Here is a 27,943-nt window from a genome sequence, read left to right on the forward strand (position 1 = left end):
ACTGCTCGCTTGACCTAGAAGCCAGCCGCACAAATGTGTCGGAGGAAACACTGCACAGCTGGCAACCAAAGTCAGCTTGCATGCGCCCAGCCTACCACAAGGAGTCGCTAGAGCGCGATGGGACAATGAAATCCTCAAATTCTCCCCTAACCCGAACGCTGGGCCAATTGTGCGCCGCCTCATGGGTCTCCCGGTCAGGCCGGCTGTGACACAGGCTGCAGCCTAACTATCATAAAACAGTTCCATTTCACTATGTTGCGCTTTCTGTTTTAATTTAACTCCGCTAATTATAGTGTTGCTGAATCTGACACTAACGAGGCAGTACTGTAGCACAACTTCCTGAATACAGGCTGACACAAATGCATTGGCCTACATCTGGTGCTTTGCCAAATGTGGCCCTTTTGCCGCACTTCATAACATGTCATAGGAATTTTCTTATGATTGCTTTCTGAAGTATTTATATAGGCCTTAGAAAGGGTTTATAATGGCTTCCTTAAGCCTTAAAAGTTATTGTTTGTGTAAAGCTGGACTGAGCACATAAGTCAAATGCCTTAACTTGTAGGCCTAGTATACCCACTCTACATGTTTGTTTCAGATTTATTCATAAATACATGTATTTTTCTAGATAACTCAAACTAAAGCAAATGATGGCAAAGGTACAGAAACAACCCATCTGGTATTTCCCAGGATCTCCTGGCTGGCATGGGAAGCAAAGCAGCAGGCATCATACGCAAGTCCCCTTAAGCAAGGTCATGTGACCAGGACCATGGCATAAAAGGTGGTGGCCAAGGTGTGTGTCTCTACTCTATTGGCAATGATGAAGGGTCTGCTGGTTTTGACTGTGCTGTTTGTGGCCATTTTCGGCAAGGAAACATTTGAGGGGTGAGTGGATACACCAATGGTTGGTACTCATTTTGGGGAATATGTCCAATTCTATTTGGTGTCATGTTTGATATATCACCAGTAGTTGCTATATAAAGATTGTTATAAACTGGGTGGTTCGAGCCCTGAATTCTGATTGGCTGAAAGCCGTAGTGTATCAGACGGTATACCATGGGGTATGACAACATTTATTTTTACTGGTCTAATTACGTTGGTAACCAGTTTATAATAGCAATAAGGCACCTTGGGGGTTTGTGGTATATAGCCAATATATCACGGCTCAGGGTTGTGTCCAGGCACTCCGCGATATTTTGTGCATAAGAACAGCCCTTAGCCGTGGTATATTGGCCATATAACACACCCCCTCGGGTCTTATTGCTTAACTGAACCATAGGAAGGGTAGTATAAACATATGTCCTGTTTGCCTCTGTGATTCTGTAGACATGAGTTGCTTTTTCAATCTGTGTGACAGTCCGGCTTTATTACTTTTCAGTAAATTCAAATTAATCATTAAAGATGGCTACTCAATTTTAACTGTTGAGAGGGAACAAAGCTTATGGTCAAGGTTGACTCCAACTGTAAGTCATTATGTTGCTAAGCAGACGTTTCACCACAGTCTATGCTACTCAACTTCTCCCTTTCTCAACTCCAACCTCCCTCTCGGACCATTACCCAAGCATAGTTCAAATCTGAATGGTTCTCCTGTCTTTGCAGTGACAAGGTCCTTCGTATCACTGCGAAGAATGAGGTCCAGCTCACTCTCCTGAAGGACCTGGCTGAGATGGAACATCTCCAGGTGTGGCATGACAATGACAATGATCATCATCATCATCATCATCATCATCATCATCATATCCACCACTGAAGCCACATATATCTAACCCCACCACCTCATTCAATACACTATAGCCTACTGCATTGGCATTTCCATTTCAATACGAAGTTTGACAAACATTGCAATGACCACAATATGAATTCATATTAATTCACTTGTCCAAGGCCTGGGAGGGATAAATAATATGTTTGTCATGGTCATGGGCAAAGAAACTCAAAGGGGGTGATAATGTTCATTAACAATCATTTTGATCCGATTGTGCAAACAGATCCTCAAGGAAGATGGATCCTTTTAAACATGCTGTTGGACCAAAAACAGATTTGGCTAATTAATCTGGTCCAACAATTGATGATCCACACTTCTGTGAAAATATATACAATAATCTATTGAGCTCACAAGTAACAAATGAATCTATTATTATGGTGGGAGATTATAATACGGTTACAAATACCTCAAAGGATCGCAAAAGAAATGACATTACAAACTATCACCCTCATGCAATTAAGGAGATCACGAAGATCATGGATACATTAGAGCTAGTGAATATATGGAGGCTAAAAAACCCTGCCCTAGTGAGATATACAGTACATGGAGGAGGCTTAATCAAGCTAGCCATCTTGACTACTTCCTTGTGACATTCCTGCTGGCATCAAAATGTACAAAAGACCGAATGAGAACGGACCACCATCTAATTGGCCTCCACATAACTCTTACAGAATTTCCATGATGATGGGGATGGGGATATTAGAAATTTAATCAAAACCTACTGGATGACAATTTGTTCTTAACCAACACAAAATAATTCATAATTTGATTTTTTCTGCACAACATAGGTACTGGAGATCCCCTTATTGTATGGGACACTTTCAAATGTACTTTTAGAGGCCCTTCAATACAATACTCAAACATTCAAACAAAAACAGTTTTGATTAAAAGAGATTAGACTAATATAGAAAATAGGAAATAACAGTGGAGGTAGATAGCAATAACAATTGTACAATAGAGGCACAAAATAAGTTAGAGGAAAAACAAAAATAATTAGAACTAGATTAAAATGAGAACTTATTCAAGAACGATGAAATGTAATTAATTGTAAAAATAAAGCTAACTGGACGGAACATTTTGAAAAATGCACTAAATCTTTCATCTTCAACATAGAAATGCTACCAAAAAGAATTTACAGAAACTCGTTACAAATGACGGAGTCATCCATGATTCACCAAATGATATTTTGAAAGAGGAAGCTAAATATTTTAAGCATATGTTTTCTTTTCAGTCTCCTCCATCTCCACTGAATGATGCTAACTGTATAGATTTCCCCCCTAATAATAATAATGTAAAATTAACAAATGTACAGAAAGACCTGTGTGAAGTTAAATAAAGGTGAAATTTAAAAAATATTACAATTCCAACTTACAGAGGATAAACATCTTTTTCATTCTGGGAAAATCCCAGGGTTTGGTGGTATACCAGTAGAAGGTTAAAGTTATGTACTGTATAGCAACCACAGTTGTAAAATAGTAAATAATGACTCCTTCTCAGAAAGATTTGAGCTGCCAAGAGGAGTAAAACAAGGCTGTCCATTGTCTCCATATCTATTTGTTATGGCTATTGAAATGCTAGCTATTAAAATCAGATCCAACAAGAACATCAAGGGGTTAGAAAAAAACAAAAGTGTCAATGTATGCCAAAAACTCAAGTTTCTTCTTAAGTCCGCAATCTGGATCCCTGTATGTTCTCATTGAAGATCACTTTTCTAGCCTCTCTGGACTAAAACCCAATCATGATATGTGTACCATATTAAGTATTGGATCTTTAAATTACACAATTTTTACACTACTGTGCCCTGTAGTTTACTAATAAAATGGGCTGATGGTGAAGTAGACATGCTTGGTATTCCTATCTCTAAAGATGTAAACAAACTTACCACAACCAATTTCAATAGAAAGTTAGCAAAAATAGACAAGATGATGCATCCATGGAAAGGTAAATACCTGTCTATTTATGGATAAATCACATTGATTAACTCTTTGGTCCAATCACAGTTTACTTACGTACTTATGGTGCTGCCTACTCCAGATGATTAGTTTTTAAAATCAAATGAGCAAAAAATATTTCACTTTATTTGGAATGCTAAGCCAAACATAATTAAACATGCCTTTTTATATAATGAATATGAGTTTGGGGGGCTGAAAGGATGAAATATTACAGCATTAGACCTCTCACTAAAAGCTTCACACATTCATAAATTATACTTAAACCCAAACTGGTTCTCTAGTAGATTACTAAGAAAGGCTCATCCTTTGTTCAAAAATGGCCTTTTTGCAACTTATCATTTCAGATTAATTGAAAATAAAACTTTGTTCAAATTACCACCCTTTCTTAAACAAGCCATACAAAGCTGGTTACAATTTTTAATTTATCCTCCAGAAAAAAACAGAACAAATATTACAACAAATATTATGGTTAAACTCAAATATTCTGATTGATAAAAAATATTATGAAGTTATGTCACATATTCAGCTATCGAAAATAAATGGGAATGTTTGTTCAAACCAACTGATTGCAGTATTACCATAAACATGGAAGAGGCAAGTGGAAGAGGGAGAATGTAGGGAACTGGTTTGTCTGCCATATATTAAAGACAAAAATTGTCTGAAAAAGATTGGCATAAATAGACAAATATACCAGTTACATTTGAGGACAAAAATGTTGACAGCTGCGCCATATAGGTTGCAAAATCCCCTGCTGATTTTGTACATTTGCCCACTGACAAAGAAATGATCAGTCTATAATTTTAATGGTAGGTTTATTTGAACAGTGAGAGACAGAATAATAACAAAAATTATCCAGAAAAACGCATGTCAAAAATGTTATAAATTGATTTGTATTCTAATGAGGGAAATACGTTTTTGACACACACTTAATCAGAAAGATTTCTGGCTCCCAGGTATCTTTTATACAGGTAACGAGCTGAGATTAGGAGCACACTCTTAAAGGGAGTGCTCCTAATTTCAGCTTGTTACCTGTATAAAAGACACCTGTCCACAGAAGCAATCATTCAATCAGATTCCAAACTCTCCACCATGGCCAAGACCAAAGAGCTCTCCAAGGATGTTAGGGACAAGACTGTAGACCTACACAAGGCTGGAATGGGCTACAGGACCATCGTTAAGCAGCTTGGTGAGAAGGTGACAACAATTGGTGCGATTATTCGCAAATGGAAGAAACACAAAAGAACTGCCAATCTCCCTCGGCCTGGGGCTCCATGCAAGATCTCACCCCGTGGAGTTGCAATGATCATGAGAACAGTGAGGAATCAGCCCAGAACTACACGGGAGGATCTTGTCAATGATCTCAAGGCAGCTGGGAACATAGTCACCAAGAAAACAATTGGTAACACACTACGCCGTGAAGGACAGAAATCCGCAAGGTCCACCTGCTCAAGAAAGGACAAATACATGCCCGTCTGAAGTTTGCCAATGAACATCTGAATGATTCAAAGGACAACTGGGTGAAAGTGTTGTGGTCAGATGAGACCAAAATGGAGCTCTTTGGCATCAACTGAACTCACCGTGTTTGGAGGAGGAGGAATGCTGTCTATGACCCCAAGAACACCATCCCCACCATCAAACATGGAGGTGGAAACATAATGCTTTGTAGGTGTTTTTCTGCTAAGGGGACAGGACAACTTCACTGCATCAAAGGGATGATGGACGGGGCCATGTACCGTCAAATATTGGGTGAGAACCTCCTTCCCTCAGCCAGGGCATTGAAAATGGGTCGTGGATGGGTATTCCAACATGACAATGACCCAAAACACACGGCCAAGGCAACAAAGGAGTGGCTCAAGAAGAAGCACATTAATGGTGGTAGTAGCAAATATTCAAACGAGAGCTTTGAAGGCCAAAGTGGAGAAGGGTTCCATGTGAACAGCAGTTGAACATGGGTCAATCGGTCCTAAGAGATGGGCGAACACCATTCGGAAGGGAGGGGGCGAAGGCCTCCGTTGCCCCCGGCCGATCGAAAGGGAGCCGGGTTCAGATCCCCAAATCCGGAGTGTCGGAGATGGGCGCCGCGAGGCGTCCAGTGCGGTAACGCGACCGATCCCGCAGAAGCTGGCGGGAGCCCCGGGACAGTTCTCTTTGTGAAGGGTAGTGTAATCTTAATCCCAGCACAGAAGAGGTTTGAGCGGCAAAGAAGGTGTACAGTGGGGCAAAAAAGTATTTAGTCAGCCACCAATTGTGCAAGTTCTCCCACTTAAAAAGATGAGAGAGGTACACTTCAACTATGACAGACAAAATGAGAAAAAAAATCCAGAAAATCACATTGTAGGATTTTCAATGGCCCCGGTGGTAATAAATGGCCCCGGTGGCAATAAATTAATAAAACCAAAAGCTTACCTTGACTTAGAAGAGTTCCAGTGTTGGATAGCCAGTTAGGTAACATAGCATCCCTCAATGTTTGAGCAAGGTGTTTGAGTAGGCTCAAATAGCTAGCTGCATTCGATAGCTAAGTAAGTGAAAGTGAAAGTGAAAGTTTTCATTTTTGAAGAAATACATTTGTTCAAAACTGTTCAACTACTGTCTTTCTCTCTCTTTGAGTCAACTACTCAACAACTTTTTATGCACTGCAGTGCTAGCTAGCTGTAGCATATGCTTTCAGTACTAGATTCATTCTCCGATCCTTTGATTGGGTGGACAACATGTCAGTTCATGCTGCAAGAACTCTGAGAAGTTGTCATAATTACTGTTTAAGTCTATGGAATGGGGTGAGAAAAATAAGGTTTTCTATTGAAGTCAATGTATCCAGAGGAGGATGGAAACTAGCTGTCCTCCGGCTGCACTATGGTGTTACCCTATAGAGTGCTTTTGAGGCTACCGTAGACCTTCATTGCAAAACAGTGTGTTTGAATCGATTATTTGGTGACATCTGAATATATTTAGTATAGTTTTATCTAAAAAGGATAACTTTCACAATTTTCTAAAAATGAAATTCACTTAGGAGGATGGTCCTCCCCTTCCTCCTCTGAGGAGCCTCCACTGACATACATGCATACATACATTCATTAGATTTTACTATGGTATACATTATATGTAGTGTTTTCAATTATACCATCACCGATCATGAGCTCTTTAATCCCACCCCTCAGCTACTGTCAGCCCATCCCACCGGTCACAGACCGTGGACCACCCTTGTTTAGTTTCCATGTGTCATACATTTTTCAAATATGGTGTGACATACATTTTCAACCTGTAAAAAGTACAGGTGACCATTTGATGAATTGTTCAGCAGTCTTATGGCTTGAGGGTAGAAGCTGTTAAGAAGCCTTTTGGACCAAGACTTGGCCCTCCGGTATCGCTTGCCATGCGGTAGCAGAGAGAACATTCTATGACTTGGGTGACTGGAGTCTTTGACCATTTTTTGGGCCTTCCTCTGACACCGCCTGGTATATAGGTCCTGGACGGCAGGAAGCTTGACCCCAGTGATGTACTGGGCCATACACACACCCTCTGTAGCGCCTTGCAGTCAGATGCTGAGCAGTTGTCATACCAGGCGGCGATGCTCTCGATGATGTAGCTATAGAACTTTTTGTGGACCCATGGCAAATCTTTTCAGTCTCCTGAGGAAGACAAAGTGTTGTGCAAGTTCTCCCACTTAAAAATATGAGAGAGGCCTGTATGTATATTTATGTACTGTATGTATGTATGTATGTATGTATGTATGTATGTATGTATGTAAAATATATATTTGTCAGGTGAATGCTGTATATGAAAGTACCATTTATGTAGTATGTGAAATGTAATATATATAATGTGTGTATATGTAACAAGAAAGCTTTAAAAACCCAAAAAGCTACAGATGGGTTAAAAATATTAAAATATTAAAAAGTAAAAATAACAATAAATATTAACTTGACCATGCATTTCCTTTTCAATAGCTGTTCAAAGTGCTTGCTATGTTGGCTTAACATGTCAACTTGTCTTCTGTCCTCCTCCTTCCTGCTCTCTCTCCTTCCTGCTCTCTCTCCTCCCTCCTCTCTCCAAGCTGGATGTGTGGATGGAGCCCATTGACCTCTCCACTCCTGTGGACATCAGAGTTCCCTTCACCAGCCTGCAGACCGTCAAGGCCTTCCTGGAGACTGAAGACATTCCGTACTCCGTCATGATCATGGACCTACAGGTAGGATCATACAGACACACACAATATAATTATGGGGTGGGTAGGAGTCGAGGAGGAAGTGACTGAGCTCAGGGAGATTACTTCAGTCTTTACTATGTCTTGAAATAGTATATCCATGTCATGACTTACAGTAAATAAATAAGATGGCTAAATAAGATTATGTGCAAAAGCTACATTTTATCTGTGCTCACAATGATCAAAAGAGATTTGGGTAAGTCATATGGGATAACTACATATTGTTTCATAATAGTGTTATAAATCATTGTAGAGTGTTATAAAGCCTTGTAGTGACCTTTTGACCCCCGTTATGCCCACAGGTTATGTTGGACGAGGAGCAGGACCAGATGCTGAGTGCACGTGCCGCTGCCCCCAGAACCACCGATGACTACGACTACTCCAACTACCACGACATTGCTGATGTACAGTTGAAGTCTGAAGTTTACATACACCTTAGCCAAATACATTTAAACTCAGTTTTTCACAATTCCTGACATTTAATTGTTTTAGGCCAGTTAGGATCACCACTTTATTTTAACTTGTTATGGCTGCAATCCCAGTAACGGGATCGATATGACAACTACCAGTGAAAATAGAGGGCGCCAAATTCAAACTACAGAAATCTCATAATTACAATTCCTAAAACATATTTAGTGTATGTAAACTTCTGACCACTGGAATTGTGATACAGTGAATTATAAGTGAAATAATCTGTCTGTAAATAATTGTTGGGGGAAAAAAATTACTTGTGTCAGGCACAAAGTGGATGTCTTAACTGACTTGCCAAAACTATAGTTTGTTAACAAGAATTTTGTGGAGGGGTTGAAAAACTAGTTTTAATGACTACAACCTAAGTATGTAATCTTCCGACTTCAACTGTAAGTACCAACCCATCACACAAGTAGCATGGAGAATTGGCCCATTTCACATGATCACTCTGAACTCATACTGAGTGAGACATCATTAATACTGTCATCGTAAGACCTACCTAAGAATTCTGTAAGCAATACAAGCCACTGTTTTCTGTTGTTGAAACCTACAGTATTTTGGGGAACACCTTATTTGAAGTGTCCTCACATAAGGAGTTCATAAAACATTCAAAAGCAGAACATACGGATTCATGAAACATTCAAAAGCAGAACATACGGATTCATGAAACATTCAAAAGCAGAACATACGGATTCATGAAACATTCAAAAGCAGAACATACGGATTCATGAAACATTCAAAAGCAGAACATACGGATTCATGAAACATTCAAAAGCAGAACATACGGATTCATGAAACATTCAAAAGCAGAACATACGGATTCATGAAACATTCAAAAGCAGAACATACGGATTCATGAAACATTCAAAAGCAGAACATACGGATTCATGAAACATTCAAAAGCAGAACATACGGATTCATGAAACATTCAAAAGCAGAACATACGGATTCATGAAACATTCAAAAGCAGAACATACGGATTCATGAAACATTCAAAAGCAGAACATACGGATTCATGAAACATTCAAAAGCAGAACATACGGATTCATGAAACATTCAAAAGCAGAACATACGGATTCATGAAACATTCAAAAGCAGAACATACGGATTCATGAAACATTCAAAAGCAGAACATACGGATTCATGAAACATTCAAAAGCAGAACATACGGATTCATGAAACATTCAAAAGCAGAACATACGGATTCATGAAAAGCTTATGTCAACAACCGCAAATTGAGAGTAACAACCTCTTTCTGTCTCTGTCTCTTTCTCTATCTATCTCATCAGATCTATAGTTTCCAGGACATGCTTGTGGCTGAGAACCCCAATCTGGTCAGCAAGATCGTGATTGGCCAGAGTTACCAGGGACGCACCCTGAATGTGCTCAAGGTAAGTTCCTGACGAGAGTGGCATGTTTTATCTGCTATGGCCTTGTAAAGAGTACTAGTAAAATGACAAGTGAAAAGTCAGTGAAGGTAGTTTTTTCCTAATCCCGGACGAGGCCCTATTTTTTGGTACATGTTATATGTTACATGGTTGTATGTTAAATTTGTATCAAGTTTACAGTATTTGAGGATTGTAGTAGGTGTTCTTTACACCCCCTTCGTCTCTCTTTTCTAGTTCAGTACTGGTGGAACCAACAGACCTGGTATCTGGCTTGACACAGGAATCCATTCCAGGGAATGGATCACTCAAGCTAGTGGCACCTGGTTCGCCAAGAAGGTTCATCAGTGTTTTCTCCACCACAGTCTTTAAACCTTTCCCCTCTCTTCATCTACACATGTATCACTTGAACCTTCTGTTTCCATATCCAGATTGTGACCGACTACGGACGTGACGCCGCTCTCACCGCCATCCTGGACAAGATGGACATCTTCCTGGAGATTGTGACCAACCCCGATGGCTACTACTACACTCACAATAGTGTGAGTCTCTCATCACAATAGAAAATGCCCTTACATTTCTAGGTTGATCACAAATTTTGATTACAATGTCATCTCTCCATTTCAATTGACCTCTTCTTTTTTCAGTGATTATTTTACAAGGTCAAAGGGCACATATCAGACTAGGGAGTTGAACACAACAGCCACTGTCATCCTCTTTGATTACTAACTACATATTACATATGTATGCGTGATCGGAATCTCTATTACCAAATATCATCTATCTAATATTGCTTTCAAAGTGTTTCAGTGTTGTTTCCTGCTTTGTCATTTGACTTTGTTCTGACATCATCAACTGCTGCTCACAGCTATGCACTAGACAAAACCAAACAAACCATGAGTCACGATGACTGTTTATTTTCCACAGAACCGTATGTGGCGTAAGACCAGGAAGCCCAACCCTGGCTCTTCCTGTGTTGGAACTGACCCCAACAGGAACTGGGATGCTGGTTTTGGAGGTATACTTTTCCTTGTCACTTGAATGTTGCAAACACTTTATATTCAAATACAATAGATTCAGAGGTCACAAATTGAATAAGATACCAAATCTTTCTAAAGTTTTTGTCAATTAAAATGGTATCTCCTTGCCCTTGGTGAGATAGTATTTTACTGTTAATGTTTAGTTGGGCACTAATCTTTCTTTACCATTTGTCTCCTCTCTGGTCTTTGGTAGAGCTCGGCTCCAGTGGCAGTCCCTGTTCTGAGACTTACCGCGGACCCGAAGCTCACTCTGAGTCTGAGGTCAAGTCCATTGTGGACTTTGTAAAGTCTCACGGCAACCTGAAGGCCTTCGTGTCCATCCATTCCTACTCCCAGATGCTCCTCTACCCCTACGGTTACACCAGTACCCCCTGCAAGGACCAGAGCGAACTGGTGAGTCTAGCAACCATCAACTAGTTGTCTTTGACATGTCTAGTAACAACTTGTGGCATTTGTTCCACTAGGGAGTGCCCTGCCAGCATTCTGCACCATATGTGACCTCACCGGGGGAAGGGTGATGCGAGCATGGTACTTTTACATGACTAGTATTATCTTGTCACAGCACGACCTGGCCATGAAGGCAATCACTGACCTGGCTTCCATGTACGGAACCTCCTACAGATACGGCAGCACCATCAACACCATCTGTAAGTGTCAAACACCAGCTAAAAATGTTCACTGCTTTAATGGCTCCCATCCCATTCCATTCCAATGTAGTCCAGCTCATTCTACCAACATGAGTACACCCCATCTGTATAACCTAACCAAAGTTTTTACAATATTCTTATCTTATGGTTTGTATACTGGTACATACTCTGTGAATTAAAAACAGAAACTATGGTCTATTCCCTTCTTTCTTGTCATTTCCAGACCAGGCTAGTGGTACCACTGTTGACTGGACCTACAACCAGGGCATCAAGTACTCCTATACCTTCGAGCTGAGAGACACCGGTCGCTATGGTTTCATCCTGCCAGCCAATCAGATCCTCCCTACTGCCAAGGAGACTTGGCTGGCTCTGATGGCCATCATGGAGCACACCAAGGACAACACCAACTAGGGGAGTGACCATGACAACCTACTGGACATTGTGAATCCACTAAGGTTGTTTACAGGCCACAAACAGAGGAATAAATGTCCACTGTTATACCTGATTTTGTCTTCTATTTCATTTTACTTGAGGTGATGTTGAAATGAAGCAAAGAGAAAGGTTGTTATGGTTGAAGGTCTTAACATGGTCATTATAATGTATTGCAACAAAAAAGAACACTAGTCCATAGAGAGTACAGCATTCAATTTCACCATTCTACACTTTTTAAAGTAAGGATAACTATTTTTGTATTCTTCGTATTCCTAACTCAAATGATGACATGAACTGCTACTGGACAACTTAGTGATTCCGCAAATGAAAAATGTAAAGTTCATATGTTGTATAATTTTGGGTTGTATAAGTTGTTTATGTGTATCTCTCACATAGGGTGCCCATGCTAGAAAACTGGTTATGGTTTTCCCAATGAAAATAAGCACCCTTTTGGGCGTGGGAAATGTGGACATTTCTAGGGAGTGGTGTGCCATATAAAGCAGTTGTGGTGTCTCTCTGTCTCCAAGGCTTGCGGCCTACCAAAGGTTTAAAGACGTTCAGCTGGATTGCCCAGGTCATGTGGTTTAGAAAGGTAATGGGTGTGATTAACCGATCGGAAACACATTTCACCTGGTTGAATGTACATGTATGGTGGTTTGTATTAGTTAGCTTGTTAGATAAACTACAAATAATCGGTGACAGATGTATGTCTTTAAAGGAGACACAAGCCTGGGTCTCGACCCCGCCCTGTGCAACTGGGTACTGGACTTCCTGACGGGCCGCCCCCAGGTGGTGAGGGTAGGCAACAACATCTCCACCCCGCTGATCCTCAACACTGGGGCCCCACAAGGGTGCGTTCTGAGCCCTCTCCTGTACTCCCTGTTCACCCACGACTGCGTGGCCACGCACTCCTCCAACTCAATCATCAAGTTTGCGGACGACACAACAGTGGTAGGCTTGATTACCAACAACGACGAGGCGGCCTACAGGGAGGAGGTGAGGGCGCTCGGAGTGTGGTGTCAGGAAAATAACCTCACACTCAACGTCAACAAAACTAAGGAGATGATTGTGGACTTCAGGAAACAGCAGAGGGAACACCCCCCTATCCACATCGATGGAACAGTAGTGGAGAGGGTAGTAAGTTTAAGTTCCTCGGCGTACACATTACAGACAAACTGAATTGGTCCACCCACACAGACAGCATCGTGAAGAAGGCGCAGCAGCGCCTCTTCAACCTCAGGAGGATGAAGAAATTTGGCTTGTCACCAAAAGCACTCACAAACTTCTACAGATGCACAATCGAGAGCATCCTGTCGGGCTGTATCACCGCCTGGTACAGCAACTGCTCCGCCCACAACCGTAAGGCTCTCCAGAGGGTAGTGAGGTCTGCACAACGCATCACCGGGGGCAAACTACCTGCCCTCCAGGACACCTACACCACCAGATGTCACAGGAAGGCCATAAAGATCATCAAGGACAACAACCACCCGAGCCACTGCCTGTTCACCCCGCTATTATCCAGAAGGCGAGGTCAGTACAGGTGCATCAAAGCTGGGACCGAGAGACTGAAAAACAGCTTCTATCTCAAGGCCATCAGACTGTTAAACAGCCACCACTAACATTGAGTGGCTGCTGCCAACACACTGACTCAACTCCAGCCACTTTAATAATGGGAATTGATGAGAAATGATGTAAAATATATCACTAGCCACTTTAAACAATGCTACCTAATATAATGTTTACATACCCTACATTATTCATCTCATATGTATACGTATATACTGTACTGGTTATATCATCTACTGCATCCTTATGTAATACATGTATCACTAGCCACTTTAACTATGCCACTTTGTTTACATACTCATCTCATATGTATATACTGCACTCAATACCATCTACTGTATCTTGCCTATGCCGCTCTGTACCATCACTCATTCATATATCTTCATGTACATATTCTTTATCCCCTTACACTTGTATCTATAAGGTAGTAGTTTTGGAATTGTTAGCTAGATTACTTGTTGGTTATTACTGCATTGTCGGAACTAGAAGCACAAGCATTTCGCTACACTCGCATTAACATCTGCTAACCATGTGTATGTGACAAATACAATTTGATTTGATTCGATTTCTTCTTGGTGTGAGTATACAGTATATGCTCAAATAGACTCTCTGACTCAGTTCTCAAAAAAGGTTGCGGCGACCCTTGTGGGCATAGCTTTTACAGTGTAGGGATACAAACACAGGCGAACTAAGTAAATGGAATGGGAGGATAAAAACTAGACAATCTGGTCCATCCATTTTCATCAAACTTCTGAGAATCTGCTCCACAAATACATACCATCAGTGTTACATCCGAGTCGTTGTGGAAAACAGAACAGAAGGAGAAAACACCTGAGGATAACATCAACTTACAAACCAAGGTAAAAAGTGCTGGGCAGGGTGTGTGGCTCTGACTGCCTTTACTGTATTAGGTACGATGAAGGTGCTGCTCGTCTTGGTTGCACTGTCTGTGGCCGTTATCGGCAAGGAGACCTTTGAGGGGTGAGTGATCATCAAACAGTACTGAAAAGAAAGCACTTTGTGACAACTGCTGATGTAAAAAAGGGCTTTACAAATACATTTGATTGATTGACTGATTGATTGACTGATTAAGTGATTTCAACTTGTTGTGAACAGCAGTGGTAGCTGAGCAAAGGGTAATGACATATGATTTGTTGACTGTCATAAATGGATTAAAACACCCTTTTTAAAAAATAAGATTCCCCGTCTCTTAATTCTAATTATTAGGAATGATAACATCGTTGTTGTAATATCTTTAAAGGCACCAGGTGCTTCGTATCACTGGGAAGGATGAGTTCCAGCACTCTCTCCTGAAGGACATGGCTAAGATGGAACATCTCCAGGTTGGGAATGATAACAGTGATCATCCTATGAGATAATGTGATTCATGTACTTCTGATAAATACGAATTTCAGAGGAAAACAATCAAGTGTAGAATGATCAGAACAGAACCCCTCAAACTGTACAACCAGTCCATTTTCTATTTTCATCTGCATGTTCCTTTCCTCCTACCTCTCTCCTCTCTCCTCTCTCCTCCCTTACCTCTCCTCTCTCCTCCCTTCTCTCTCCTCTCTCCTCCATCCTCTCTCCTTCCTTCTCTCTCCTTTCTCCTCCATCCTCTCTCCTTCCTTACCTCTCCTCTCTCCTCCTTCCTTCTCTCCTCCATCCTCTCTCCTCCCTTACCTCTCCTTTCTCCTCCTTCCGCTCTCCTCCCTTCTCTCTCCTTTCTTACCTCTCCTCTCTCCTCTCTCCTCCCTTACCTCTCCTCTCTCCTCCCTTCTCTCTCCTCTCTCCTCCATCCTCTCTCCTTCCTTCTCTCTCCTTTCTCCTCCATCCTCTCTCCTTCCTTACCTCTCCTCTCTCCTCCTTCCTTTCTCCTCCATCCTCTCTCCTTCCTTACCTCTCCTCTCTCCTCCTTCCTTCTCTCCTCCATCCTCTCTCCTTCCTTACCTCTCCTCTCTCCTCTTTCCTCCCTTCGCTCTCCTTTCTCCTCCATCCTCTCTCCTTCCTTCTCTCCTCCATCCTCTCTCCTTCCTCTCTCTCCTCTCTCCTTCACTCCACTCCCCTCTCTTCTGTCCCAGCTGGATGTGTGGATGGAGCCCATTGACCTCTCCACTCCTGTGGACATCAGAGTTCCCTTCACCAGCCTGCAGACTGTCAAGGCCTTCCTGGAGACTGAAGACATCCCGTACTCCGTCATGATCATGGACCTACAGGTGAAGTAGGACACCTTTCTCATCTGGGGAGGAAAGAGAGCTCATCTGCCCCTCTAAAGTCATTGTTATTCTTAAGGTAATAAGGGGACAGACTGTGGTGCCACCAAAGTTATCCCCCTGAAATCTAATCATCGTTGAATGAACAAAGGAGAGTGATCAGCAGTATGAAACCTTTTGCCCCATGTCTCTCAGGTTATGTTGGACGAGGAGAAGGAGCAGAGGCTGAGTGCTGCACGTGCCACTGAGCCCAGAACCACAGATGACTACAACTACACCAACTACCACAACGGGGATGAGGTTAGTACCCAATCACAAAGCCAAGACCACCTGTTCTTGCTTATCAGCTATTATAATGTCTGTCATAACACTGTTATAACAATGATATCAGCCCTGTTTTAAAACTCCAGTCCTCAGAGCTATTTGGTTCAAATTAAAGATGATTTCTCTCTCTCTCCAGATCTACAGTTTTCAGGACATGCTGGTGGCTGAGAACCCCAAACTGGTCAGCAAGATCGTGATTGGTCAGAGCTATGAGGGCCGCCCTCTGAATGTGCTCAAAGTAAGTCATCGTTTTTCAATACTTTTTTGGTGTTTGAAGATTATCATGGATTTTCTTTGCACCTGATAAAGTTAATGCTCCCCTTCTCTCTCATATAGTTTAGCACTGGTGGCACCAACCGTCGTGGCATCTGGATTAACACTGGAATCCACTCCAGAGAATGGATCACTCAGGCTAGTGGCACCTGGTTTGCCAAGAAGGTGATCAACTTCTAGTCTCATTCTTTCCAGTCAGAGCCCCTGGGGGTTGGATTCCCCCACATGCTCATGAGTCACAATGCAAACTCCTGTTTTCTGCTAAGAATAGCAATTATAGTGTAATAAAGGCTATAGGGCCATTGGAAAAAATGCATTATGAAGGCTAGGGGGTCATTACAGTATATTTGCTATGCTTAAAAGCAAACTGGAGTTTGGCTTGTGACTCATGTAGAGGAATCCAACCCCAGGGCTCATGAAGGGAGTTAAGTCTCTTTATACCCATCACAGGCAATTCCGGTTCTGAATACCCACTGGGACGTTCCTACTCCCACAGGTTGCTGAATTGGCCCCCTTGAGCCCAGGTATTCTCTGTTCAGTATGATAATGTGCATAGATATTTCTGTTTCAATGACCACCAGATTGTGACTGACTACGGACATGACGCCACACTCACTGCCATTCTGGACAACATGGATATCTTCCTGGAGATTGTGACCAACCCAGATGGCTACAACTACAGCCACAAAACTGTGAGTTCCTTAACAGCAAAAATGTGTATTAATTATTAATAATCCATCCACCAATCCTCTGTAATGGCAGATATGATGCTTCATTCATTCATTGTGTCAGTCAGAGTGAATGCGCATGGATACTTACCAAACCATTGAATATGTTGACCTTTTATGTTCCACAGAACCGTATGTGGCGTAAGACCAGGAAGCCCAACCCTGGCTCTTCCTGTGTTGGAACTGACCCCAACAGGAACTGGGATGCTGGTTTTGGAAGTAAACTATGTCTTCTATCGGCTTCTTGAATGATGCTTGAGACATGCTTTAAAATTGCATAAATTGTCCACGATACAGTATGCCTTACGACAGCCTTTCCCCAAACCCGGTCCTGGGGAGCCCAAGGGGTGTACATTTAGTTTTTTGACCTAGTAAAACACAACTGATTCAAATGATCAACTCATCATCAAGCTTTGATTATCTGAAACAGCTGTGTAGTGTAAGGGCCAAAAAACTAAATGTGCACTTCTTGGGATCCCCAGGATTCTGCCTTATTTAATTGTCAGGCTTAAATACATCGTTTTTGTTGTTGTTGAGAAAATGATCTCCTCCCCTATGGTGACTTACAGTTTAAAGGAAGTGTGTCAATGTTGTGATTGGACTGTCCCTGGCCTGATGTTGGTTGTATTCAACTCTTTTTCCCTAGCCGCTGGCTCTAGCGGTAACCCCTGCGATCAGACTTACCGCGGGCCCAAGGCTCACTCAGAGTCTGAGGTCAAGTCCATCGTGGACTTTGTCAAGTCTCATGGCAACCTGAAGGCCTTCATCGACATCCACAGCTACTCCCAGAGGCTCATGTACCCCTACGGCTACACTGCAACCCCTTGCAACGACCAGAGAGAACTGGTGAGTCTGGCAGAGACAGGCTTCCTGCCTTCCCTTGGCCCTTAGCCATGTCTCAGTCATCTGTATGTGAGCTAATAATGCAATTTTATATAATCAAACAGGGTACAACTGGTTTTGCTTAAGGCCTTTGACAGGTCAAGTTCAGTGTACACAAAAAGGAAACGTTAAGCCATCGAAAATAAATTGTCAAAAGCTGTACAGATCTCTTGATGTTATTTTACATTTCACCCACAGCACGACCTGGCTAGGAAGGCAATCACTGGCCTGGCTAGCCTGTACGGAACCTCCTTCAGATACGGCAGCGTCATGACCACCATATGTAAGTGACGGGCCACTCACTTTCACTAAGTCACTGAAAATACATGAAAGGCTACATCTTAGGCTCAATACAGCCACAACAAGGTCTAATACAGGAACAACGTATACAAATCATGCGCTTATCTTCCACTAGACCGAGCCAGTGGCATCAGTATTGACTGGTCCTACAACCAGGGCATCAAGTACTCCTACACCTTCGAGCTGAGAGACACCGGTCGCTATGGTTTCATCCTGCCAGCCAATCAGATCATCCCTACTGCCAAGGAGGCTTGGCTAGCTCTGATGGCCATCATGGAGCACACCAAGGACAACACCAACTAGGGGGGTCACCATGACAACTACAGTATACTGTCCAGATTAACCAATTGTATATCTCTCTTTGATACGGTCATGTGAATGCCTGTGTAAAACAAAGTTATGTTTGTCTGTACTGTTGTAGATATACAGTATCTAGCTCAAGCTGATGATACCATCCAGCCCACAAGAGTGCACTAGAAATCACATCAGTAAAATGCTCAACAAAATGACCAGTTCACATCAGAATATACATTGTGCGTTTTATTTAATATACAAAAACTAAACTGAGACCAACCAGTTTAATGGATGGAGCGTAATGACGGACAGTTAATGTGTTCATTGTCAGGAATAGAAACGACAGTTGTCTTGCATCTGATATACACAAACAGGCCAGACGTCAGCCTCAAAGGTATTGTACTCCTCCAAAGACCACGTTTTACAGTAAATGCACAAGACCCTGCAATTTATCTTCACCCCAAAAATCGCTGACAAAGAAAATACAACAAAGTTCACAACCTCAAAGCACAAATACTGTTTCACATTTATCGGACGTATTAAGATCTCCTCGGGGTAACCATGACTACCATCCCATAATGCCCTACTCCACCATGATGATGTTTCATCATAGGCTGCATGACATCACCAAATCTTATGAGAACAGACACAAACATGTAGCGCTTCTGAGCATCTCACTTCATATTATATCACAATATTCCAGGAGGAAGTTCCCCTTAGAGAAAATATCACATAAAAAATATTACATTTCACCTCTTAAAATAGAGAATGCCCTCAAACAACAACCATCACCTCTGGTTATTTGTAATGTACAACAAAGCATATGGGATATAATTTTAGTACCCCGCTACCAAGTGAAATGACCTTAAGTTAATGAGGGTTGATGGAGATGGACACGATCAATGGCTGACTGCTTTTTACCAATGACAGGCATCACACACAGAGACAGCCAGAGCGCGAACTGAAGTCATTTTAGGAAAGCAACATCTGCGAGTTTATGATAATTGAGTGCAAGGCAAATACATAAATCATCATCTTACGATCACTGATGAAATTTTTTTATATTCATTGTGCAACAAATTCAAAATCAACACACCAATTCCTATTATCCTACAACAATAAAGCAGATTTGGGCCCCTGAGGACAACAGTTGGGTATCCCTGGGGGAGGGAGGGGGGGGGTTGGTGGGTGGCCCTTTCACAGAGGGGCACATGGGGGGGTGGTAGTGAAATAAGACTTTATTTGGGTTGAGGGTTATTTCCACGGTCGGCTGCTCTGGGATCTGGCGGTTTCAGAGCCGGCTAAAGAGGAAGTGTGTAGACTCCGAGCGCTGGATGCTTTGGACTGGGCACTGCTGGTGGACATGCGGCTGCTGAACCGGCCTAGAAAACGCACACACAAAGACAGTCACACATCTCTAAAAAGTAACATGCTTTCAGGAAATTATTCTCTACGTCATTGTCAAGGGTGGCCAACCCTTTGAGCTAATGGGGTGTTTAGGGCTGGAACAAACACCCAGCTGGCTCCAGGCATAAGCGGTCGCTTAGGAATAGAATAGACCAGGTGCAATTTTGGAATGTGTTTGTGAATCATACAGCAGTTTTTCTTGTTATGTCAGTCACTAAATTAGCCAATTTTTAGATTGGTAGTTAGCTGACTAGACTATCTAAACGCAGGGCATATGCCATATTACATGGCATAATTCATGGCAAAACGTGTAGAATTGCAGGAAATTATATTTCAATTGTATATTTCTATTCACCATCAAGAGGGGGGCCACTAAAATGTTGCACAAGGTGTGTGTGTGTGGGAGGGGGGCTACCAAAAGTCCATCCCAGCTGTTTGCTTTTTCTACATGTTATCACCATCTACTGGGAAATTGTTGTTACTACCCAAAGCAACAGATCAGGGAGTGATGCTTTCCTGTTGGAGTCAGTTAGCTGTTGGCATAGCCTTCCCGTTGGAGTCTTAACGGTCTTTTCTGTGAGCCTGTTAGCTGTTATATGTGCCTTACTGTTGGTGTCCGAGGGAACGAGCATCTCCTCCAAGTGTGCCTGGATGTTGGCCATGTCGTCTGAGGTGAACCTCCACTTCCTATCGGCTGGCATGAAAACCTGTCTGTGGGTGTAGCGCTTCCTGCCCGCTGTCACCTTGGGAGACGGGAGGCACGACGCGGGGATGGTGCCTGTTGTCATCCCGTCTGGAAACTTCTGCGCAATCACCTTCAGGCCTGGGGGGCAGTGGAGTGTGACATTGCACTGATTCCAAAGCTTCCACTTGAGCTATTACTTGCCCACAATACAACATCAACTGACCTCCAGATAGCATGAAGAGGTTCTGGAAGCCCCGTTCACACATGGCAGTGGCTGCCTGGGCAGCTATCCTCTCATCCTCATCATATACGATGATGATCTTACCAGAAACATTTTTCTACATCAAGTCAAGATTAATGGGATCAGAGTACAACAGTGAAGCAAACAAATGGATATTCAAACATGTACAGTATATGGATATTTTACTAGTGTGTTTTGGCCCATTTCAGATTGCCTGGTAATGCGAGTTATGAAATAATAATACAGTTATTTGTTTTGGTGGAAGGATACATAATCCAGCACCTCCTTGGTGTAGGGATTCATTGTTCTTGAGAGGGTTGCGATGGGGTAACTGTATGCTGAGGGAAAAAAATGTGAGATGTCACAAATACGTACAGTATTACATTGGAGTGAAAAGCCTCCTAAAAAAATACCATCAAGGACAAACAGTTAATATCCTGTCCTATAAGTTTCATAACTACTGCCACCATTTGCAACTCTGGTTACGAAATTCTGGCCAATATAAGTTCAATTCTAAAGATGATATCATGAAATAGCAATCCTGACGGATATCATTTTCATTTCAGATATACTATGCATTTACAAAGCCCCTGGTGGGGTAAGGCTCAGAATTCCATTAATTATATTTATAGTGTCTGAAATCTATTCATTCTATGTCTGGAATTAGATTTCTATTCATTGTACTTCTATGGTCCCCCTACCGCTGATGATGTGACACTGGTCGTACTGCTCTCTGTCCCTGACGTCCAGCAGCAGGTATGGACAGTCTGGGTAGGGTCCATCTGGAACCCGAGGGCTGGACACGGTTGTCAGAGTCACTGTCTTCTGACCGTTCTTATCCAGATCCAGCTCTCCCACCCCGCTTATTACACTGTAGTGAGAGTCAAAAGTGTCAGGGTATACACGGGTCAAGGACACTTTCTGTATGTGAAAAAACACCAAACATTCCAACTCAAAATATTGAGAGTATATTGTGAATGACATAATTTTAATTCTATAATGTCTGACATTGCAATCATCAGTTACAGTATTCCAAATGGAACTGAGCTCAACTCTGTACAATCCCAGCTCTGTCACTTTAGCCAGGCTGTGGAGGTTTAGCTTGCCAGTGAAGGTGATCTAATGCCATGGTTTTAGGGAGGCCCCAGGGAGGCGATAGAGTTACAACCTTCTGTTCTAGTGAGGGGGCAACGGAGCTTGGACCCTAGGGAAAAAGCTGCTATCAAATATCATACACAATGAAGGGGTAGGAGGGTTGTCGAGGGGGAGAGAACTCTGCTGGGATATGCAGATAGATGTGTGGGTTGAATGCTGAGGGGGATACAGCTGTGCCTGGGGTTATGGGTTGTGGTTATGTATGTGGGCTTTGAGTGAGAGTACACATCAGTGGAAGTCATTGAGAACAGGTGTGTCGTTGGTAGGGAAAATGGAAAATCCTGGTGTGTGTGTGATGCTGTTCAAAGTGGGGTGCTGGGAGTTACCTTTGAAGTGTCGACCTGGGGGAGTAGCCAGCGTCCCCTGCGTCATTGTTGTTGTCGAAGAACTGAGCAGGTGTGGGCGTAGGCAGGGGGGAACCGTTGTTCTGCTCAGACAGACGCTCCATGTCGGCTTCAGGTGGAAATAAAGCATAGTGATGTTGCTGTACAGTTACAGTACTGCCTCAATGTTCATTCAAATCAACGTTGAAGGCAACTGCAGGAAGGTCCTAAAAATTGTCAAAGACTCCAGTCACAGACTGTTCTCTCTGCTACCGTATGGCAAGCGGTACCAGTGTACCAAGTCTGGAACCCAAAGGACCCCGAACAGCTTCTATCCCCAAATAAGACTGCTAAACCAGACTGCCAAAGAGCTAATCAAAATGGTTACCCGCTGCTACTACGGTCTATTATTTATCCTGTTGCCTAGTCATTTTAACCCTACCCATATGCGCATAGCTACCTCAATTACCTCGAAACCCTTGCACATTGACTTGGTAGTAGTACTCCCTGTATATAGCCATGTTATTCATTATTCACTGTGTATTTACTCCTCATGTCACTATTTCCATTTTATATATTTAACTCTGCATTGTTGAAAAAGGACACGTAAGTAAGCATTTCACTGTTAGTCTACACCTATTATTTACGAAGAACATTTTGATTTGACTTGATGGGAATTCTCAGTTCATTTAAAATGTAAACTGGGGCTCCAGATCAAATCGATAATGGTATAAAACATCAATAGCGCCCTATTTGTCCCCCCAAAAATATTCTTACCTTCCAGCCTTGGTGTTTCGCCATCACTCACACTTTCATTCAAGTCCGAAACCGATGCTACCTGAATTACCTGATTTAAAAACATTATAAGATAGTGATTGAATAACATGTAGGCTACTTCCATGAAAACAAAAAAGCAGATGTAACTGAGAATAAAAAACATGTCTTTGCCATCACTGACGTAATATAATGTTTCACTCACCAACTGTGCAAATGTTGTAACTTTAAGCCTTTTGAAGAGTTCATCCTTTCTGTACCTGTAATCTAATCAAATACATTTTCAGTTTCTCTCAAAATAATGAGAGCAAAAGACATGAAGAAACCCTGAGGATGTTCTCTTACAACTATCCTACAAGTACCAAGTCAATCTCAGGCCCCTCACCAGCATATCTCACCTGGGTCATGCATGTCAACCCTTTGCTCATCCTCCCCTTGTCCCAACATATCACTAAATCTCAACTCCAATGTGTCCATCTCCATAACATTACAGCTCTGGGGGAGATGGTAAGACACCTGTGCTCAATACTGGCTGCTCAGCCCTCTTTTAACATTGGCATTGGCCAAAGTGTGATCTGACTATCACACCATCCTCTGTCTCTGTTGGCACCCGCACAATGTAGCCTAATACCTCCTACATCAGCCCTGACAGATAAATTATTGTGAACAACACAAATCGCCCACTGCCGAATGAAGGAATCAGTGTTGCTTATCCCTGAGAAATCAGAAAAGCCAGAAACAAAATGGCCACAACAGACAAAGTGCTTATTCTCTCAGATAGCCCCAGTCACCAGGTTGTAAAATATCAGCAGGACATGGCTTCTCTGGGTTACCCATGAAAGTGCATGAAGTAAAACACCAAACAGAATGTGATAGTGGACCACAACTGTTCTTTAAAGACAGGCTACTTGAGTTGAGGGGGGGTGCAACTCAGCATTTTCTAACACTGTCCACTGCTCCTTTTTTTACTTTGAATTTTTTTGTTGAAATTACATGGAAACAAACAGATTTTGCCCATTGGGGAGTTGAATGGCGAAGAGTGTGGGCGGACTGGAGTTCTGACTACATCGAGTAGCTGTCAGTCGAAACTTGTAAAATCTTAAACACTTACATACCTATGTTTGTTTTGTGTAAAGTCGGGCCTTTCTTGGTTTGCTGAAATGCAAACTTTTTAATAAAACGTTTGTGAAATACAACCATCGCCTGTTTCAACATTTTCATTGCCCTAATATGGCACCAAAACTTGTGATAAAAAAGTATGGATTTCCAGAAACAAAGAAAGGCCCGACTTTACTCAGGACAAACATAAGAACACGGTAAGATTTTAAATGTTTACAAGTATCGACTGACAGCGGCTCGATGTAGTTGGAACTCCAGTCCGCCCACACTTGTCGCCACTCAACTCCCTTTTAATTGTACATTTTAATTTATTTAACTAGGCAAGTCAGTTAAGAACAAATTCTTATTTACATTGATGGCCTACCCCGGCCAAACCCTCCCCTAACTCAGACAACGCTGGGCCAATTATGCGCCGCCCTATGGCACTCCCGATCACGGCCGGTTGTGATACAACCCAGGATCGAACCAGGGTGACGTATCTAGTACTGCGATGCAGTGCCTTAGACCGCTGCACGACTCGGAAGTTAAGATTTCTTAACCGCCCTGACCCAATCTCAAAAGCCTGTAATGAAATGTAACTTACTTTTCTTTATCTCCTCCAGCCTCTCCACATACTTCGTCAGGCTGCATCCTTTCAAATGACAACAGGTTTCACAACATTGAAGATAAGCAAAGATTATGTATACATCAATACGATCTACTGATAAATGTCAATAAATATGATGCATCTGAGTACTTTGGCACTGGTAGCCAATGCTAGAACACTTGAATAACCTGAGTTGTGGAATAATACCTGTGTCAAGCCTTGTCCTCACATGTTGATATTTGGGGTTCTGAGGTATTCTTCTTTTCATGTACTGTGAGATGGGGAATACACAAACATTTCTGATTTGCTGTGTTGTCATGGTAGCTACTTCCTTTTTTACCAAGCTGTTGAAAACATTAAGCACATTACATTACCCATTGAGATAGGATTTCTCCAGTGAGCCTACATAAAGGCCTAGCTAACTCTAGTTAGCAATGTCTGCCACTGGACAAAGCAGCCCTTTCAGCAGCTGAACTGTTCTGTCATAGTAATACCAAATATTCCTTGTTTTATCCGTGGTCATACCGTTCCATGTTTAGTACATGTTTATGAAAGGTGTCTGTCAAGTCAACCCAGGAAACTAGCTAACATTAGCTCATTAAAAATACACGTTTTGGAAGCATAACATGCTAACGTTAGCTAGCTACAGTAGTTAGCTAACTTGATGACCGAAGATCTAACGTTAGCTAGCTATGATGGCTAAAATAGTTACGTAACGTTTTCCTCAATCAACTAATTTAACTAGCTAACATCGTTACAAACAGCAGAAGGGGTTAACGTTACTGCTCAACAGAAACACTGTTGGCTTGGCAATGCCTTGATAGCTAACAGCACCATTGCCACCCACCAACCTGGGCTGTTACATGTACAACTCGCTAAAAACTATAGCTTGCTATATTTACCTCCGTGTTGCCAATACTGCTCTTTGTCGACATATTTTCAAACGGAATAGAGAAAAACCAGACCCAAAGTTCCAAGTTTAACAAACTTGGCGCTGATTGAGCCGAGAGCAACCATTGACCAATCAATGACGCTGTTTTAACGATGTCGGTTTCTACCGTTCCACAGTTTGATGTAGTTGCGTAGCAGCAGAATACGCTTAACTCCTCCCTGGTTGTTTCTTTTTCTCGCGGCTGTTGCTCTAGCAAATGTGCGGCATGTCTCTCCTAAATATAGAGTTGCTAGTTCTTATTACAGCTCAGTGGTTGCTAGTAGCAATTAACTAACAACAACTTCACTCACATTTAGCTGATTTAACCAAGGCTTCTGTGGAATTGATTAAGGTTAACTGCATGAGCCAAAATCGTGTTTGTATGTTGATAAAAGTTAGCTGATTAGCGTATCGGCGCTCGACTAGCAAAGTCTGAGGAATTGGGCGTGCACTATGTTTTTCACTTTGACTGGCAGACAGATGGAAGTCATGACTTGGATGCACCAACTTTCCCCGCTAATCTTTAAAAAATCAAATGCACCGCAAATGTAAGGATTATCGTAATCAATGCATTAAATGGCATCAGTTATGGTAAGTGTGCTGCTTACTTTGGTATTATATCGGTGGCGCGAGCTAACTAAAGCTTGACTGCCCTTCCGATAAGCATGCTAGCTAGTTATCTGAAAGGTAGTTAGCTAATAGGATTTAACTAGCTGTCTAGTATCTTATCTTGGTTGTTGGATAGGCAGTATTGTCATGTCATCAGCCGAGTTTATCCAGAGCTTTAATTAGAAATTACTCAGTTACTTGCAGTAGCTAATTCATTTGGCTACCATTTCGAAAGAATACTGATTGTCTGTAATGCATAACTAATTAAAGTGAAGTCGCATTCGAAGTAGTTTCCTTCAACCTAAAGCATGCAACCTAACTCAACCTAACTAGTACATTTAGCTAACACAATTTTAGTGTTATAGTATGTCATTCAATGTTTTCTCATACTTGGCAACTTTGGCATGCCAGCCATACCTGACCCTGTGGTGAACTCTGTCATTGCAGGAGGACCCCACCCTCGAGCGACACTTCAAGGGCCACAAAGATGCTGTCACCTGTGCAGACTTCAATTCCAAACACAAACAGCTGGGTATAGATCCACAACACACCACAAATCCCTATTGCATCATGTCTTTACTTAGCCTACTAACCAGTCTGTTTCTGCTCCCTTACTATCTCCTTATTGAATTGTCATGTTTGGCTTCCCAATGAGTTGGCAAGAACAGAAACAGAGCTGGGACCAGGCTAGTCTTAACTATCTGGAAATATCTAGAATTCATTCTCATCTCATGTTCATTGTGTTTCCATCCATGTTTCTCTCAGCCTCAGGGTCTGCAGATAAGACCCTGATGATTTGGAATCTGAACCCTAAGGCCAGGGCGTTCCGTTTTTTTGGACACAAAGATGTCATCACAGGGGTCCAGTTCTCCCCTGCAGGAGATCTGGTCGTCTCTGCATCCCAGGACAAGACTGTACGGCTGTGGACGCCCAGCATGTGAGTGGACAGAGAAGCACCTGATATCCCGGGGATCGAACTCACTATCATGGTGTTGCAAGAGCCATGTTCTACCAACTGAGCAACAGAGGACCACACCCACACCTGGCTTTAAATGCCACTTTCATGCAGTCTCTGACAGTTGTCATTAAGATTGCAACAACCTTTAGCTAGTACCTAGACTAGCCAACTTCATTGACATTTGAACAACCTGAGATATTGTATTCTGTAGCTAGTGCCTACCTAACTTGAATGTCTCCTCGCACAGCATTGAACATTACCTACTAGATTCACCTTAGTGCATTTCTTTTAGATGTTTGTTACCCATATTTCCCTCTCTGAGCACTTCTCTTTCTTTCTTGTGTGTTCTTCAGTAAAGGAGAGTCGATGGTGTTCAAAGCCCACACGGCTACAGTACGCAGTGTCAGCTTTTCTCACGACGGCCAGAGGCTAGTGACTGCCTCAGACGACAAGTCTGTCAAGGTGTGGAGTGTCCACAGACAACGTTTTGTCTACTCACTCAACCAGCACACCAACTGGGTCCGCTGCGCCAGGTACTGAACCAACAACTGTCTGTATGTGTTTGTGGTTGGTTTGCACAATAAAATAGGGCTATAACGATTCATCGATATGCATCGGTCTGCGGGACCCCATACTGACCTAAATGTAGCATTCATTGGTCAGAAAATCGACTCAAACATTATGA

The 27,943-nt window shown here is 42.3% G+C and overlaps 3 protein-coding genes across 10 annotated transcripts in view; 2 read left to right on the forward strand and 1 right to left on the reverse strand.

The window, feature by feature from the left end:
- The first annotated feature begins 752 nt into the window (after positions 1 to 752).
- Positions 753 to 19,438, forward strand: cpa5 (carboxypeptidase A5). 3 transcript variants are annotated; one of them, XM_020456636.2, is made up of 11 exons: positions 753 to 882; positions 1,597 to 1,678; positions 15,538 to 15,672; positions 15,865 to 15,969; positions 16,130 to 16,231; positions 16,330 to 16,431; positions 16,848 to 16,958; positions 17,123 to 17,213; positions 17,641 to 17,840; positions 18,075 to 18,159; positions 18,292 to 18,528. In XM_020456636.2, the coding sequence occupies exons 1-11, from the start codon at positions 815 to 817 to the stop codon at positions 18,477 to 18,479; spliced, it is 1,269 nt and encodes a 422-aa protein (XP_020312225.1). In that variant the 5' UTR covers positions 753 to 814; the 3' UTR covers positions 18,480 to 18,528. The 3 variants fall into 3 exon arrangements, with proteins under 3 accessions (XP_020312225.1, XP_020312226.1, XP_020312227.2); XM_020456637.2 differs by lacking the exons at positions 15,538 to 15,672; positions 15,865 to 15,969; positions 16,130 to 16,231; ... (4 more) ...; positions 18,075 to 18,159; positions 18,292 to 18,528 and adding exons at positions 7,766 to 7,900; positions 8,218 to 8,319; positions 9,676 to 9,777; ... (4 more) ...; positions 11,374 to 11,458; positions 11,682 to 11,963 and having other exon boundaries at positions 754 to 882; XM_020456638.2 differs by lacking the exons at positions 753 to 882; positions 1,597 to 1,678 and adding exons at positions 13,955 to 14,437; positions 14,718 to 14,799 and having other exon boundaries at positions 18,292 to 19,438.
- Positions 18,702 to 26,162, reverse strand: cep41 (centrosomal protein 41). Of its 5 annotated transcripts, none has more exons than XM_020456017.2 (11): positions 25,663 to 26,162; positions 24,968 to 25,031; positions 24,758 to 24,805; positions 23,261 to 23,322; positions 23,059 to 23,128; positions 22,285 to 22,411; positions 21,505 to 21,674; positions 21,074 to 21,141; positions 20,786 to 20,900; positions 20,485 to 20,700; positions 18,702 to 19,852 (listed from the first exon to the last, which is right to left on the reverse strand). In XM_020456017.2, the coding sequence occupies exons 1-11, from the start codon at positions 25,693 to 25,695 to the stop codon at positions 19,725 to 19,727; spliced, it is 1,101 nt and encodes a 366-aa protein (XP_020311606.1). In that variant the 5' UTR covers positions 25,696 to 26,162; the 3' UTR covers positions 18,702 to 19,724. The 5 variants fall into 5 exon arrangements, with proteins under 5 accessions (XP_020311606.1, XP_031657902.1, XP_031657905.1 ...); XM_031802042.1 differs by having other exon boundaries at positions 24,968 to 25,104; positions 25,663 to 25,806; XM_031802045.1 differs by lacking the exon at positions 25,663 to 26,162 and adding an exon at positions 25,135 to 25,624.
- Positions 25,886 to 27,943, forward strand: part of poc1b (POC1 centriolar protein B) — a 56,215-nt gene continuing 54,157 nt past the window's right edge. Inside the window, exons 1-4 of one of the 2 annotated variants that reach the window (XM_020456016.2) lie at positions 25,886 to 26,282; positions 26,748 to 26,832; positions 27,066 to 27,237; positions 27,612 to 27,791. In XM_020456016.2, the coding sequence (XP_020311605.1) occupies positions 26,268 to 26,282; positions 26,748 to 26,832; positions 27,066 to 27,237; positions 27,612 to 27,791 (452 nt within the window). In that variant the 5' untranslated portion in view covers positions 25,886 to 26,267. The remainder of the gene's footprint in view (positions 26,283 to 26,747; positions 26,833 to 27,065; positions 27,238 to 27,611; positions 27,792 to 27,943) is intronic. The other variant, XM_031802041.1, reaches the window with a different exon arrangement.

This window comes from Oncorhynchus kisutch, linkage group LG22 (assembly GCF_002021735.2).
Source record: "Oncorhynchus kisutch isolate 150728-3 linkage group LG22, Okis_V2, whole genome shotgun sequence".
NCBI classification, from domain to species: Eukaryota; Metazoa; Chordata; class Actinopteri; order Salmoniformes; family Salmonidae; genus Oncorhynchus; species Oncorhynchus kisutch.